General features: G+C 37.1%; 1 protein-coding gene across 5 annotated transcripts in view; it reads right to left on the bottom strand.

The window, feature by feature from the left end:
• AGBL1 (AGBL carboxypeptidase 1) overlaps window positions 1–13,813 on the bottom strand; it is an 866,292-nt gene that overhangs the window by 676,010 nt on the left and 176,469 nt on the right. For all 5 annotated transcript variants that reach the window (XM_063089333.1, XM_063089334.1, XM_063089330.1 and 2 more), the window contains one exon: window positions 11,719–11,863. In XM_063089333.1, the coding sequence (XP_062945403.1) occupies window positions 11,719–11,863 (145 nt within the window). The remainder of the gene's footprint in view (window positions 1–11,718; window positions 11,864–13,813) is intronic.

Here is a 13,813-nt window from a genome sequence, read left to right as displayed (position 1 = left end):
TGTTTTATCTTTGTCTGGTTTTGGTATCAAGGGTGACGCTAGCCTCATTGAATGAGTTTGGGACTATGGCCTCTTAACTTCTTTGTGACTCAGTTTTCTGGTTTTTAAAATGTGTATTTAAATACTATCACCTATATCATGCAGTGGTTGTTATAATTTAGTTATGTAGTGTATGTGAAAAGCATGTGTCATGTAGAAAACAATTAATGTTAGCTGTTATTGTTAATGGAGAAATATGAGGGAACTCCAAAAGTCATAGAAAGATTCAGGTAATCTTTTGATTCTATTTTTCCATGCATATTTTTAAGTACCCTCATATAAATTCAAATATATTATTTTTAAGAACTAAAAGAGAAACACTGTTAGAGTTATAAACAGTGGGGGAGAGGGAAATAATCAAAGAAAATATTGTGCACATTGCATAAGAAAAAGAAAAAAACACTAATGGATCATGGAAAATAACATAAAACCAAGATGACAGTAGTAAAAGTAAAAATTGTTATAAATATAAACAGGATAATCAGTTGTATTAAATGACAACTTTCAGATTACTTTTATAAAATCCCAGCGCATGTTGTATACAAGAGGTACTTTTGGAGAGAGAAGGAGAGAGAAAAAAATGATATATATGATAAACACTTCTAAACTATCACTTTATTTTATTCACCTCTACTCAACATTTTAAGGGAGAAATATTGAAACTAAAAGAATAAGCAAACATAAATTAAAGCAGGCATGACAATAGTAATATATGACAAAGTCATATTCAAGATCATGTGCATTAAATGAGATTTTAAAATCTTATTTTGATATAGGGTACAATTCACAAGAAACATATAAAACTCATAAATCTTAAGAATCAATTAACATGAGATTGAAATATATAACAGAAAAACAGCAGAAAAAGGAAAACTTTGTACTGATTGTGGGAGACTTTAAGACAGCACCACAGTCTTGGATAAATCCAGTGTACAAAAATAATGATATAAAGCTTTTGAACAATATTGTATTTGTGGATATACAAAGGTACTTCAAAAAGTTCACAGAAATATTAGTATTATCTTTCAATCCTACTTTTCCACAAACTTTGTCTTTACAGAGGACATCCTTTATTTTTTTTTTCTCAAATATCTATGGAACTGTAACAATAACTAATCATAGGTATGGGGTCCTAGGCAGGAGCACACACAAGGTTCTAGGCAGGAGCCGCAGGGAACACCACCCACCTGGCAACAGGCAGGAGTGCACTGAAACCACCACTTCCATGCAGGAAGCCCACTATGGCCACCATCACAGCCATGGCTGCTGTGAGAGCTGGCTCGTCACCAAAGTAGTAGCCACAGCCAGCATGCATTTGGCCCACCAGACACTTGACTACATTGACACAGGGGAGTTACAAGTGGAGACCAGAAAAAGAGGAAGAAGTCTTTTTCCTCAAAGTCCACTCCAGAGTAACAGTAGAAGCAACTGCTCTACCAGATAACCAGACATCAACATAGATATACTAGAAATACAAAAATCCAGGAAAATATGACACCACCAAAAGAATACAGTAATTCTCAAACAACAGACCCTATTAAGCAGGAAACCCTTTAAATGACTGAAGAGGAATTCTAAGCAACAATCTTAAGCAAACTCAATGAGATATGAGAAGACTCAGTTAGACAACATGATGAAACAAGAAAAAAATCCAGGATATGAAGGAGGAAATTTACAGAGATTAATACCTTAGAAAAGATGTAGCAGAACTTGTGGAACCAAAACCTTCATTCAGTAAAATACAAAACATAATAGAGACCTTCAGCATCAGGCTAGAACAAGCAGGAGAAAAAATTTCTGATCTTGTAGACTTTTCAAAATAACCCAGAAGGACAAAAAAAGGGAATAAAGAGATTTTTTTTAATTGAAGAAAATCTAAGAGAGTTAGCAGACAACCATAAGCGTACATTCAAATCCTGAGTATTCTAGAACGAGAGGATAAAAGTAAAGGCATTGAAAACCAATTCAATGAAATACTAAGGGAAAACTTCCCAAGTATATAGAGAGATACGGACCTTCCGATTCAGGAGGTTCAAAGATCCCCAAACACATTCAATCAAAAAGATCCTCTCAGGGACATGTTATAGTCAAATTGGCAAAGCTCAGTGACAAAGAATCTTAAAAGCAGCAAGAGGAAAGCATCAAGTCACCTAGATGTAACCTCTATCAGACCAACAGCAGACTGCTCAACAGAAAATCTACAGGCCAGTAGAAAATGGTATGATATATTCAAAATACTAAAGAACAAAAGAGCCAGCCAAGAATACTATACCCATCATGGCTATCCTTCAGAAATGAGGGAGAAATAGTGTATTTTCCAGACTAACAAAAACTGTGGGATTTCACCATCATACAAACAGACCTGAAAGAAATCCTCAAGGGAGTCCTGCATCTGGAATCTGAAAAATGATCATCACTACCACAAATACACCAGAAAAACAAAAACTCACTAGTAGAATAAAAATACAAATAAGAAAGGGAAATAAACTAAATCTTAACACCTCAAAAAAAAAAAACATCAAGGACAAACAATAAAAAGGGAAGAAAGGAAAAAAAGATATTTAAAACATCCAAACAAAAATTGATAAAATGCCAAAAGTAAGAGAATACCTTTCAATAACAACCCCAAATGTAATTGGATTAAATTTCCCACTCAAAAGACACAGACTGACTGAATGGATTAAAAAACTAGATCAGCTATATACTGTCTTCAGGAGACTCACCTCACCCATAAATACACACACAGGCTAAAAGTGAAGGGATGGAAAAAGATATACTATGCAAATAGAAATCAAAAACAAGCAGGAGTAGCTATTCTTATATTGAGTAAAATATACTTTAACCAAAAATCATAAAAAGAGACAAGGGAGGTCACTATATAATGGTAAAGGGATCTATCCAACAAGAAGACCTAACAATCATAAACATATATGCACCCAATGCTGAAGCATACAGATATATAAAGCAAACACTATTAGGCCTTAAAAAAGAGATAGACCTCAATACGATAATAGCAGGGGACTGAACACTCTTCTGTCAGCACTAGACAGATCATCTAGGTAATAAATCAACAGAGAAACACAGGGTTTAAACTAAACTTTATACCAACTGGACCAGGCAGATATCTACAGAACATTTCATCCAACAACTACAGAATATATATTCTTCTCAGCAGCACATCAGACATTCTTCAAGATAGACTACAATGTTAGGTCACAAATCAAGTCTCAACAAATTTAAAAAACTGAAATCATTTCAACTGTCTTTTCAGACCACAACAGATTGAAACTAGAAATCAATAACGAGCAAAACTCAGGAAGCTGTCCAAACACATGGAAATTAAACAACATGCTTCTGAATGACCTTTGGATCCAAGAACAAATTGAGCAGGAAATCAAAAAAACTTCTTGAAACTAATGAAGATAAAGACACATCATACAAAAACCTGTAGGATGCTACAAAAGCAGTATTAAGAGGGAAGTTTATTGCAATAAACATTTACATCAAAAGAATAGAAAGATTTCAAACAAACAACATAAAGCTACACCTCTAAGAACTAGAGAAACAAGAACAATCCACTCCCAAAATTAGTAGGTGGAAAGAAGCTATTAAGATTGAAGCAAAATTAAATCAAATAGAGACCTAAAAAATGAAACAAAAGATCAATGAAACAAAAAGTTTGTTTTTGAGAAGATAAACAAAATAGATAAACCATTAGCTAGAATAACTAAAAAAAAAGAAAGAAAAGTGGAGATCCAAATAACAAAAATCAGAAATAAAAAAGGAGATATTACAACCAATACTAAAGAAATACAAAAAATCATTAGAGGCTATTTTAAACAACTGTATGCCAACAAATATGAAGACTTGGATGAAATGGATAAGTTTTTGGACACATATAGACTACCAAGACTGAACCAAAAAGAAACAGAAAACCTGAACAGACCAATAACAAGCAACAACGTTGACATAGTAATTAGCAGTCTCCCAACAAAGAAAAGCCCCGGACCAGAGAGCCTCACTAATGAATTCTACCAGACCTTTAAAGAGTAATTAACACCCATGCTCTTTAAACTATTTCAAAAAATTGAAACGGAGGCCATTCTCCCAAACTCATTATATGAGGTTAGCATCACCCTGATGCCAAAACCAAACAAAGATACAACAAAAAAAGAAAACTACAAGCCAGAATCTCTGATGAACACAAATGCAAAAATCTTCAACAAAATATTATCAATCAGAATACAGCAACCCATCAAAAAAACATATACACCAAGATCAAGTGGGATTCATGACAGGGATGCGAGGGTGGATTAACATATGCTAGTCAATAAATGTGACTCACCACATCAAAAAATCAGGGATAAAATCATATGAGTATCTCAATAGATGCAGACAAAGCATTTCACAAATTGGACATCCCTTCATGATAACGACCCTCAGCAGATTAGGTATAGAAGGAAAGTATTGCAACACAATGAAACCCATATACGACAAACCCATCACCAATATCATCCTGAATGATGAACAGAGTGCAGCTTTTCCCTTAGAAACAGGAACAAAACAAGGATGCCCACTCTCACCACTCCTATTCAACATATATTGGTAGTGCTAGCTAGAGCATTTAGGCTAGAGAAAGAAATAAAGGGCATCCTCATCGGAAAAAATGAGTCAAACTGTCTGTTTGCAGATGACATGATCCTATGTATTGAAAAGCCTACAGACTCTACAAAAAAAACCAAATACCTCTTAGAGCTGATAAACGATTTCAGTAAAGTAGCAGGATACAAAATCAACACACAAATATCAGTAGCATTTTAATACTCTGATAACAAACTACCAGAAAAAGAATCCAAAAAAGCTTGCCCATTTACAATAGTCACCAAACAAATAAAATACCTATGAATTGACAAAGGAGCTGAAAGATTGCTACAATGAGAACTACAAGTCACTGCTGAAAGAAATTAAAGAGGACACAACAAGATAGAAAGATATTCCATGTTTTTGGATTGAAATAATTAACATTGTGAAAATGTCCGTACTACCCAAAGCAATCTACAGATTCAATGCAATCTCCATCAAAATACCAATGGCTTTCTTCACAGAAATAGAAAAAATAATCCTAACAGTCACGTGGAACAACAAAAGACCCCGAGTACCCAAAACAATCCTGAGCAAAATAAATAAAGCCAGAGGCATTGCCCTATCTTACTTCTGACTATACTACAAAGCTATAGTAACTAAAACAGTGGTATTGACATAAAAACAGACAGGCAGACAAATGGAACAGAACAGAGAACCCAGAAATCCACCTACATACTTACAGCCAACTTATCATTGACAAAGTCACCAAGAACATACATCATGGAAAGGACAGCCTCTTCAATAAGTGGTGCTGGGGAAACTAGATATCTATATGCAGAATTATGAAACTAGACCTGTACCTCTCACCATATACCAAAATCAATTCAAAATGGTTTACAGATATATACAAGGCCAGAAACTATAAAACACCTAAAAGAAAACATATGGGAAACACTTCAGGAAGTACGACTGGGCAAAGACTTTATAAACAAGACCCCAGAAGCACAGGCGACAAAAGGAAAAATAAACAAATGGGATTATATCAAACTAAAAAGCTTCTGCACAGCAAAAGAAACATTTAACAGAGCAAAAAGACAATCTACAGAATGAGAGAAAATATTTGCAAACTCTTAGTGTGACAAAGGATTAATATCCAGAATATACCAGGAACTCAAGCAACTTAACAGTAAGAAAACCAGTAACTAAATTTAAAAATGAGCAAAGGAGCTGTGTAGGCATTTCTCAAAGAAAGATATCCAAATGGCCAAGAGACACATGTAAAACATTCAACATCACTCAGTATCAAGGAAATGCAAAAGACTGGCTAGCATAAAAAAGACAGAGAATAGCAAAAGCTGGCGAGGATGTGGAGAAAGGGGGAGCCCTTTTACACTGTTGGTGGGACTGTAAATTGGTGCAGATGTTATGCAAAACAGAATGGAGTTTCCTCAGACAACTACAGATAGAACTGTCATATGATCCAGCAATCCCACTGCTGGGTATATACCCAAAAAAATGGAAATCTTCATGTCGAAAGGATACCTGCACTCCCATGTTTATCACAGCTCTACTTACAATAGCCAGGCTATGGAACAAACATAAATGTCCATCATCAGACAACTGGATAAGGAAAATGTGGTATATATACACATTGGAATATCACTCTGCCATTAAAAGGAATTAAATTCTGCCATTTGCAGCAACATGGATGAATTTAGAGAAAATTATGTTAAGTGAAATAAGCCAGGTCCAGAAAGAGAAATATCAAAAGGACAGAATAGAACTCAGGAAACCAGAGGTGGCAAAGGGGGTGGAGTAGCGGAGGTTAGGGAGAAATTTATAAATGGCCACAAAAAATGTTTACATTGTTTAATGATAAAATCTTAAAAATAAATGAATAAACTTTAACCTCAAAATAAATAAGTAAATAATATATATCTTCATACTTTAAAAAATAAACTAATAAAATCATATTTGGGTCTATTAAGAATTATTAAATTTTCTAAAAAAAGCAGAACTTATACAAATCACATTTTCTAACAATTAAATGAAATTAGATTTAAGCAGAAAACGTTTTAAAATAGCAAAATAAAATAAGCATGAGGGAATAGAAAAACATCCTTCCAAAAAAAAAAGGTTACTGAATAAATTCATAATTTTAAAAGACAATCAATATTAAATTATTAATTAAAGCCCTGATATAAGAAGTAGACATCTGGGTACTTTTGTTGGATTATAAACTCTTGTTGGATTTCCTTTTGCAAAAATGGCTTTATCTTGTTCTCCTAAAAATGATCTTTAGGTGAATGCTCCCATCTCAGGTACAGAAAGGCTATGTCTAATTGGATGTTGTTGGCATCATTGATAACAAAAGTAGAGCCTCTGAATGCATGTTCCAGCTGACTGTAATCACAGCCCTGTCGAAGGGACAAGGTGGGTTTCTTTATAAAAATGAGAGTGAGTTCAAGGCAATTGTGGAAACCCCCAGAGAGGCTGACTTAAAAGAGAATTCTATCTGTGAAAGATATCGGGCTGATAACTTCAGCCTGCAGCCTCATCCTGTGCTTCTCCATAGGAGTCCTGTCTCCCTTGCCTTTACCAACTACTCCCTTAAAACTTCCATAAAAGAATTTCCTTGACCTCAGCAGGTTATCCTGCTGATGGATACTGATAAAGTGAAAAGCACTATGCACTCAAAAATCATTTATTTCTTATTGTTATCCCCTAAACTGCTGCACTCTCTGTTCCTCTAATTTAGAAGAAAGCCCACCCCTAAGGAGATGGCCTATTTTATTTGTGCACTGTCTAGTTCTCAGTTGTTACTTAAGTACACTCATCAGAGAATCGAAGACTTCTCATCACAAGAGAAGAACAAATAACAACTTTAAGCTAAATAAATGCTGGAGAATCTTCTATAAGCATGTTCTAATGAGCTTTCTCAAACTGCCCAGTCTGCCAATTCTACTATTACTAAGTTAAAGGGACTTACTTTAAGAATGAGAGAAATTATTAATCTCTAGGTATCTACTCACAGATGTGCCAATTACAAAGAAAAGATTATTTTAATATCTTTTTTCCATTAAAAATAAACAAAGTCATATTGGTGATAATTTTTAAAAGAGTAAAAAAAAAATCATAGTCAACCACTCTAAGAAAACTATTAGTAGCCTTGGTACTTTTTTTTCAGTCTTTTATTTGGATTATTTTACATAATTTTAATTTTAGTATAAATTTTGGACGGGGTGTCTTCCAATCAGTACAACAGAGAAAATTATCACACATCATCATAAAAAAGGAATGGATGCTCTAGTGGTTATCATCTAGTATTGCTTACCAGATGTAGGTACTTCGCTAATATTTTCCATTTATCAATCATTTAACCTTCATAACAGCCTGTGCCATAACTGCTCTTATGTTTCCAATTTTACAGATGGGAAAGTGAGGCTGAGAGAAGTTAAATAGCTTGCCCATGTCTACACAGCAAGGAAACACAGAGCCTCGACTCAGATCCAGGTTCTGACTCCAAAGCGTGTTCTTTCACTGGGCTCAAGACTCCAAAGGTCAGGTGTCCTCGTGTTCAAAGACTTTGCCGTTCCTATACAACTTGGCTCCTTCAGAGTGGCCTTTCGTGTTCCCCTCCTCGACACTGAGACCTTTTACTGGTGCCTGTCTTTTTTTGGCCCATGCAAGCCTAGGTCTCTGACTATTGATCACCTGGCAGCACTGATTTATGACTCGCTCACTGCATCTTTGATCTGCCACATGTAAGCCAACATTTCCCATTTGACGCTTTTAAACTGTTCATTTATTCTGAGCCCTTTGTAAGATATTGTTCGTGTGGCTTTCTAATTCTCTCTTTCTCTCTTTCTCTTTTTCTCTCCCTTATTTTCCCTACACTGCACTCCATTTCTCATCTCTGAAAATAATGGTGCTAGCATCTTCCCCAGTGGGTGTATGCATCTGGTGGAAAACCTAGCTCTACCCTTTAAAAGCCCTAACTCCCACAATATATGAATACTGCTTATGAACATTTTTCTTGTCTCTTGCCAACTCATATATTTATAAGTTCTCAGTGAAATCCCATTTCCTTACCTCCTAAAATATCCATCAGAAACTCTTCAACCAATACTACTGGCTACCTAGGGACAATCCATAATCCCAATACTTTAACAAGTATTTCTAACAGCACTTTAATATTATTACAATTACTGATATCTCAATATGGCTGACTAAAACATAATTCCTTTTATTTGTTTCAGAACTAGGATAATAGTATTTCTTTCTTTTAGCTTTATTTAAATGCTATAATTTGCACAATTATCCAACAGAGTTGCTGGCAATCATCTGGAAGATATCAATTTGAAAGAACAAAATACTAATCTCTTATTATAAGAGAATAATAACATTTTAAAAGTTTCAAAATTATATTCATGTTGAAAAATATCCAACACACAAGTCCTCTGCTATAAAAATGTCGGTTATTGTTAGACATAATCCATATTATAAGAGATTTGCAAATTGTGAATTCCACGTGGAAATGTATTTTCCACCCTTTAGCATAACCCCCAAGTAACACACAGTTAATTCTGCCCTTGGGGTATCATTCACATTTAATTTATCACCAATTTGTTGGAAGAAAAACTGTTTCTCCTTAGGACACGTGCAAAAATAAAAACGACTAGTGTGCATTACAGAATGTACTCGTTCTGTCCGTGATGGGAAGAAGAGTTTGTTAGGGGAAGTCACAGAGTCTATTATTGTCTCAAACCTAGATAAGACACAGACCATGAGTTACTGGAAATGTAAAACCTGAAACTGAGAATATATACTTTTCACTTTCTAGTGGCAAATTGTCTTTCTAACCTTGTTTTACTCATTTAGGAGAAATAAGAAGTTAGCCCTTTCCCAGGCTCTCTTTCTCATTAACTCTCCTCAAACTTCCCTAGTGGGAAGAGAGTCCCAGTCAATAGACTAAATTAACAAGCCGATCAGCATCAATTAACAAGGCTTCTCTCTCCCTCTCAGTGAGACTAAGTGACTAGGGGGGTCCTCTTTTCTTGTGTTTTTGTCTTTCTTTAAGATAAAATTATCGCCCCATTGACCCCGATGGCTCCTAAGTTACTTGTCAGTTGTAAACTTTAGATCCTGTGCTCTTGTCTGACAGTCTCCAGAAGGTAAGTGGGGCCAAAGGCACAAGCTGCAGGCAAGGCCTGCTGGAAAGGGTTACAGACTTTGAATCAGCTTGTAGGCTCCTACCCCATCAAAGCATCTTGGGATAAGAATTGGACTGTGTTTGGTAAAAACATTATCCTTCAGCTGAACCACATTCATATCACTCAGCATTAAACGTAAAAACGATAGGTTGATGACTTAAACTCAACCTTTAGAGATGTCTGTATCATGACACAATTCTATGACTAAACGTACTTGTAAAATTGGACTGCATTTTTTTTTAGCAGTTATTGTATGTTGTAGTAAGTAAGGGCACAGATGTGCTCCCAGAGCAGAAATTCTTCCGAATTTCCCCTACACTTCTACAGTGGAGAGAAAGGCCACACAAATAGACATCAAAGGCTGGTATTCTGTTCCCTGCTTGGCCACAAGCTAGATGTATGACTTGGAGGGCTCAGTTTTTGCACCTATAAATGGCAAGGGTAAATTAGAAAACCTTCCAAATCCCTTTAAGTTGTAATATTTTATACTATCTACCACTGAGAATCTCATCAGGGTCCAAGATATTCTAACAAGTAAAGAGAGCAGTGTCCTAGAACCATGGTCTCTTCCTCCAAAGGGAAAAGCTAACACATATTCAAAAAGGAATTCCCTTCCCCAGTGGATGTTTCCCATGCAGTGCTTCACAGGAGAGACCATAATAGCAGCCGTGGAAGGAAATCATGAATCTGGCCTGTTCTGTGTCCCTGAAGGGAAGGGATGTTTTATAACAAACATGGCTTGTTACAGCTTAGCTTGTGATGCACATTTCTCAAATTAACTTTTGGAGTTCCCTAAGTGTGAAACACAAATAATACCAGTTGTGTATCTTTTGCAATCTGGAAAACAGTAAAAATCTCTCTTTAGGCAAGACAACATATGGAGAGAAGGACAGATGCACTTTCTTGAAGCGGTTAGGCAAGTGCCTTAAGAAATGCCTCCTCCATAAGAAAAATTTCCATTTATACCTGAACATTCCTTCTGAAGGGAAAGATGTTCTTGGTTATTATCTTTTCCAACTCCTTATCATAGTATTTAAATGAAAACACTCATCCTTCAGGCCAAGTGATATAGACACTCACATACACACATACTATTATAAATGTGTTAATTATATTTTGCATTAACACAGAGGATAAAAGGGCTTTATAGAAGATACTGTAGCTCATTAATCCTCAGGACATCCATGAAATAGCTGGGGAAAAGGGATAGCTTGCAGCCCTTTTCATATGATGAAAAACTACATAGTTCACAGAGTGAGTTTGCTCAAAATTGCCTCATGAACCTTTCACAGGGCCTTTCGGAACCCAGGAACACTCCCTGTGAGTCTCTACCAACTTCTGCTACATATCACTCATAAAAAGATCATGGCCCTCCTTTGCAGTGATTCCGCATTTTATTCTTCCACTCTTCTTGTCCACCCCGGATACCTCTAGCAGCCTCCAGCCCATGGCCAGGGGAACCAGTGGAGAAGTAGAAGCGGCTGCTTGTTCACAGACTCAGGGAGTTTTCTGAGCTTCCCCTTCCTGCCTTCTGCTCCACAAATCAATGTCCTTTAGATTTGTGTTGCAGCCTACTTGTATGGTTTAATCCCAACTCAACTCCAATTTGACTTTTTAAAGATAGAGCCCCTAAGAACTTGCAGACCACTGGGGCCTTCAGAATGGCACTGGTCATGACGCAACCTCAGGCTCTGTCCAAGGAAGAAGATGCGACACACATAAAGCCACCAAGTCAGTGACCAAAAAACCCACCTCTCTTAGGAAGGCAGTGGTTCCCCTCCATTACTGCCCCCCCCCAAGGTGTCAGGGTCTCTGAAAGTTCTCAGGAAAACCTCAGGAACCCCTTCAATCCCAGCAGAGTAGTGATATAAAGAGGAGTTACCATGAGGGCTGTGTAGGTGTAAGGGTAGTGGTAGGCCAGGTAGCAGACATCCTCCTCATGCGGGAAGGTGATGGTAAAGGTGAGGGTGTAATGACACTTGGCAGATTCTCCGCCTGTGGCAGCTGCACTCTGGCGATAATGATTTCTAAAGAGAAAGGAGGAGAGAATGAGGGAGGGATGTGGGAAAAAGTTACTTAAGGCCCTAGATGCTATAAGCCTCGTGTGCTGTATACTGGCAAAATCGTCTTCACTCAAAACACTTTTGTGGGTGAAATTTAGAAAAGAGAAATGTACAAGTGAACTTACTGCCAGGTCACGAGTTAGTTCAGCAATGTGTAGCCTGGCCCATCTGCCTCTCAACCGTGGCATGTGTGCCACAGGCCTTTCCTCACTGTATCTGCAAATGAAGACTATATAGTCATTGAGCTAGAAAATAGAGGAAAATGGGGGTAATTCTGTGTTGCCTGGGATTCTATTGCATACATACACTTCATTACCCAAATTTGGTTACCCCAATCCCTGCCTCTCCTCAGACCATGTAGGGTACAGCTCATTCCTTTCCCTCTACCTGCCAAGTAACTTAATTAGCAATCACTACTATATATTGAATTCCAACTCTATACAACATATGCCATGTTATGTTATTATTTTGACAGCCCACTTTGTGGATGAAGAAACAAAAACTTAGGAAAATTCATTTCCAAAGATCTCAAGGCCAGTAAATGGTCAACACATGACTCGAACCCAGATCTCCCTGGCTGCAAAATCTTCGTTCTTTGCACTATGCAGTATTTTCTTGCCAATGGGATATATTTGTCATCCCAAATGTAGTTCAGCTTCTGAAAGCTTGAGAATGTACATTTTCCTTTGTCAAAGACGAAGAACTAATTTTGATACTTCAGAGAGCAGTACCAAAGTAAATTGCACCCAGAAGTACATTCTGAGCAATATTTTCCCCACATGCTGCCAGCTGATGCTGAGACAGCTGTGCAGGCTTTCCTGAGAAATACTATCATCAGGTCTGCTTTGTAATGCAAAACACACCCGGACACCAAAAGACATAATCCCACCTTTGAACATTTACCACATTGGCTTACTTGTCCAAGAAAGGGGGGAATGGCAGGGGGAGGAAGAAATAGTAGATAATTATTCTTGTTTGTTCTTGCAAAATGTGAAAAACATGGGTTATTCTTTTCTGCCTTTTGACTACCTTCGTGCCACCCTCTTCACCAAAGCCAAAAAGCAAGCACCTAAGACAGGAAGAAATAGAAAATCTACTCTTATAATTTGTGGTTTTGTGGTTTTTCAATATTTATAAAACTAGGAATGGGAGTAATAGAAGCTGGTAGTCCTGCTGACTATAGCCTGTGCTTCCATCAGTATGGCAACCTGGCACCTTGGTCATTCTAGGGAAAGGAGGATACCCTAATCACGTAAGTCCTAAGGGACTGTCTCAGCCAGCTGGTCAGCATCACATTAATAGAACCCATTTCCTTTGTGCCTGCAGAAATAGAAACTTCAAAAGAGTGTCTTCCCCATAGTGTGATCTGAATCTTGATACCTAATTGGGTCTACTTTTTCCAGATTTCCCCAAAGTTCTGAAGTTTGTCTAAAAGCTAAGACTCTGGTTATTAGGAAGTATGTAAAGAAGCAGATGGTAGCTCAGAAAGCCTGCAAGTCGCAGATGCTCTACGTTTTATTTGCTTTCTGATTCCACTTGTAAAGTCTCCACTGCAAACACACATTCAGTTTACAACTAACTGAACAACAGGTGCTGGCCAATTATACCTCTTATAATGGAAGAGCCAGCTGAAATGAAATGAGCCAGGGACAGACAATCAGAACATGGAAGAGCGCTTCACACACACACATGCACACACACATATGCACGTATACTCATGAATGTAAAGGCAGGTAGAAACACACATTTAGTGCTTTACTGTCTTGAGCTCCTCACCTACAAACAGTGGGGACAGAGCCAGCATCCTGACTGAGAATAATAAATGTCCCTAAGGGCCAGGGGGGCAATCTTATTTGGCATGGGCCTTGCTTTTTTTTAGGTTTCTCACTGCACTATTAAGTACACTGAAGTCAT

The sequence above is a fragment of the Cynocephalus volans genome, chromosome 3 (genome assembly GCF_027409185.1).
Source record: "Cynocephalus volans isolate mCynVol1 chromosome 3, mCynVol1.pri, whole genome shotgun sequence".
Lineage (NCBI taxonomy): Eukaryota > Metazoa > Chordata > Mammalia > Dermoptera > Cynocephalidae > Cynocephalus > Cynocephalus volans.
The sequence above is the reverse complement of the archived record's forward strand: the minus strand, read 5'-3'. Positions and strand labels throughout refer to the sequence as shown.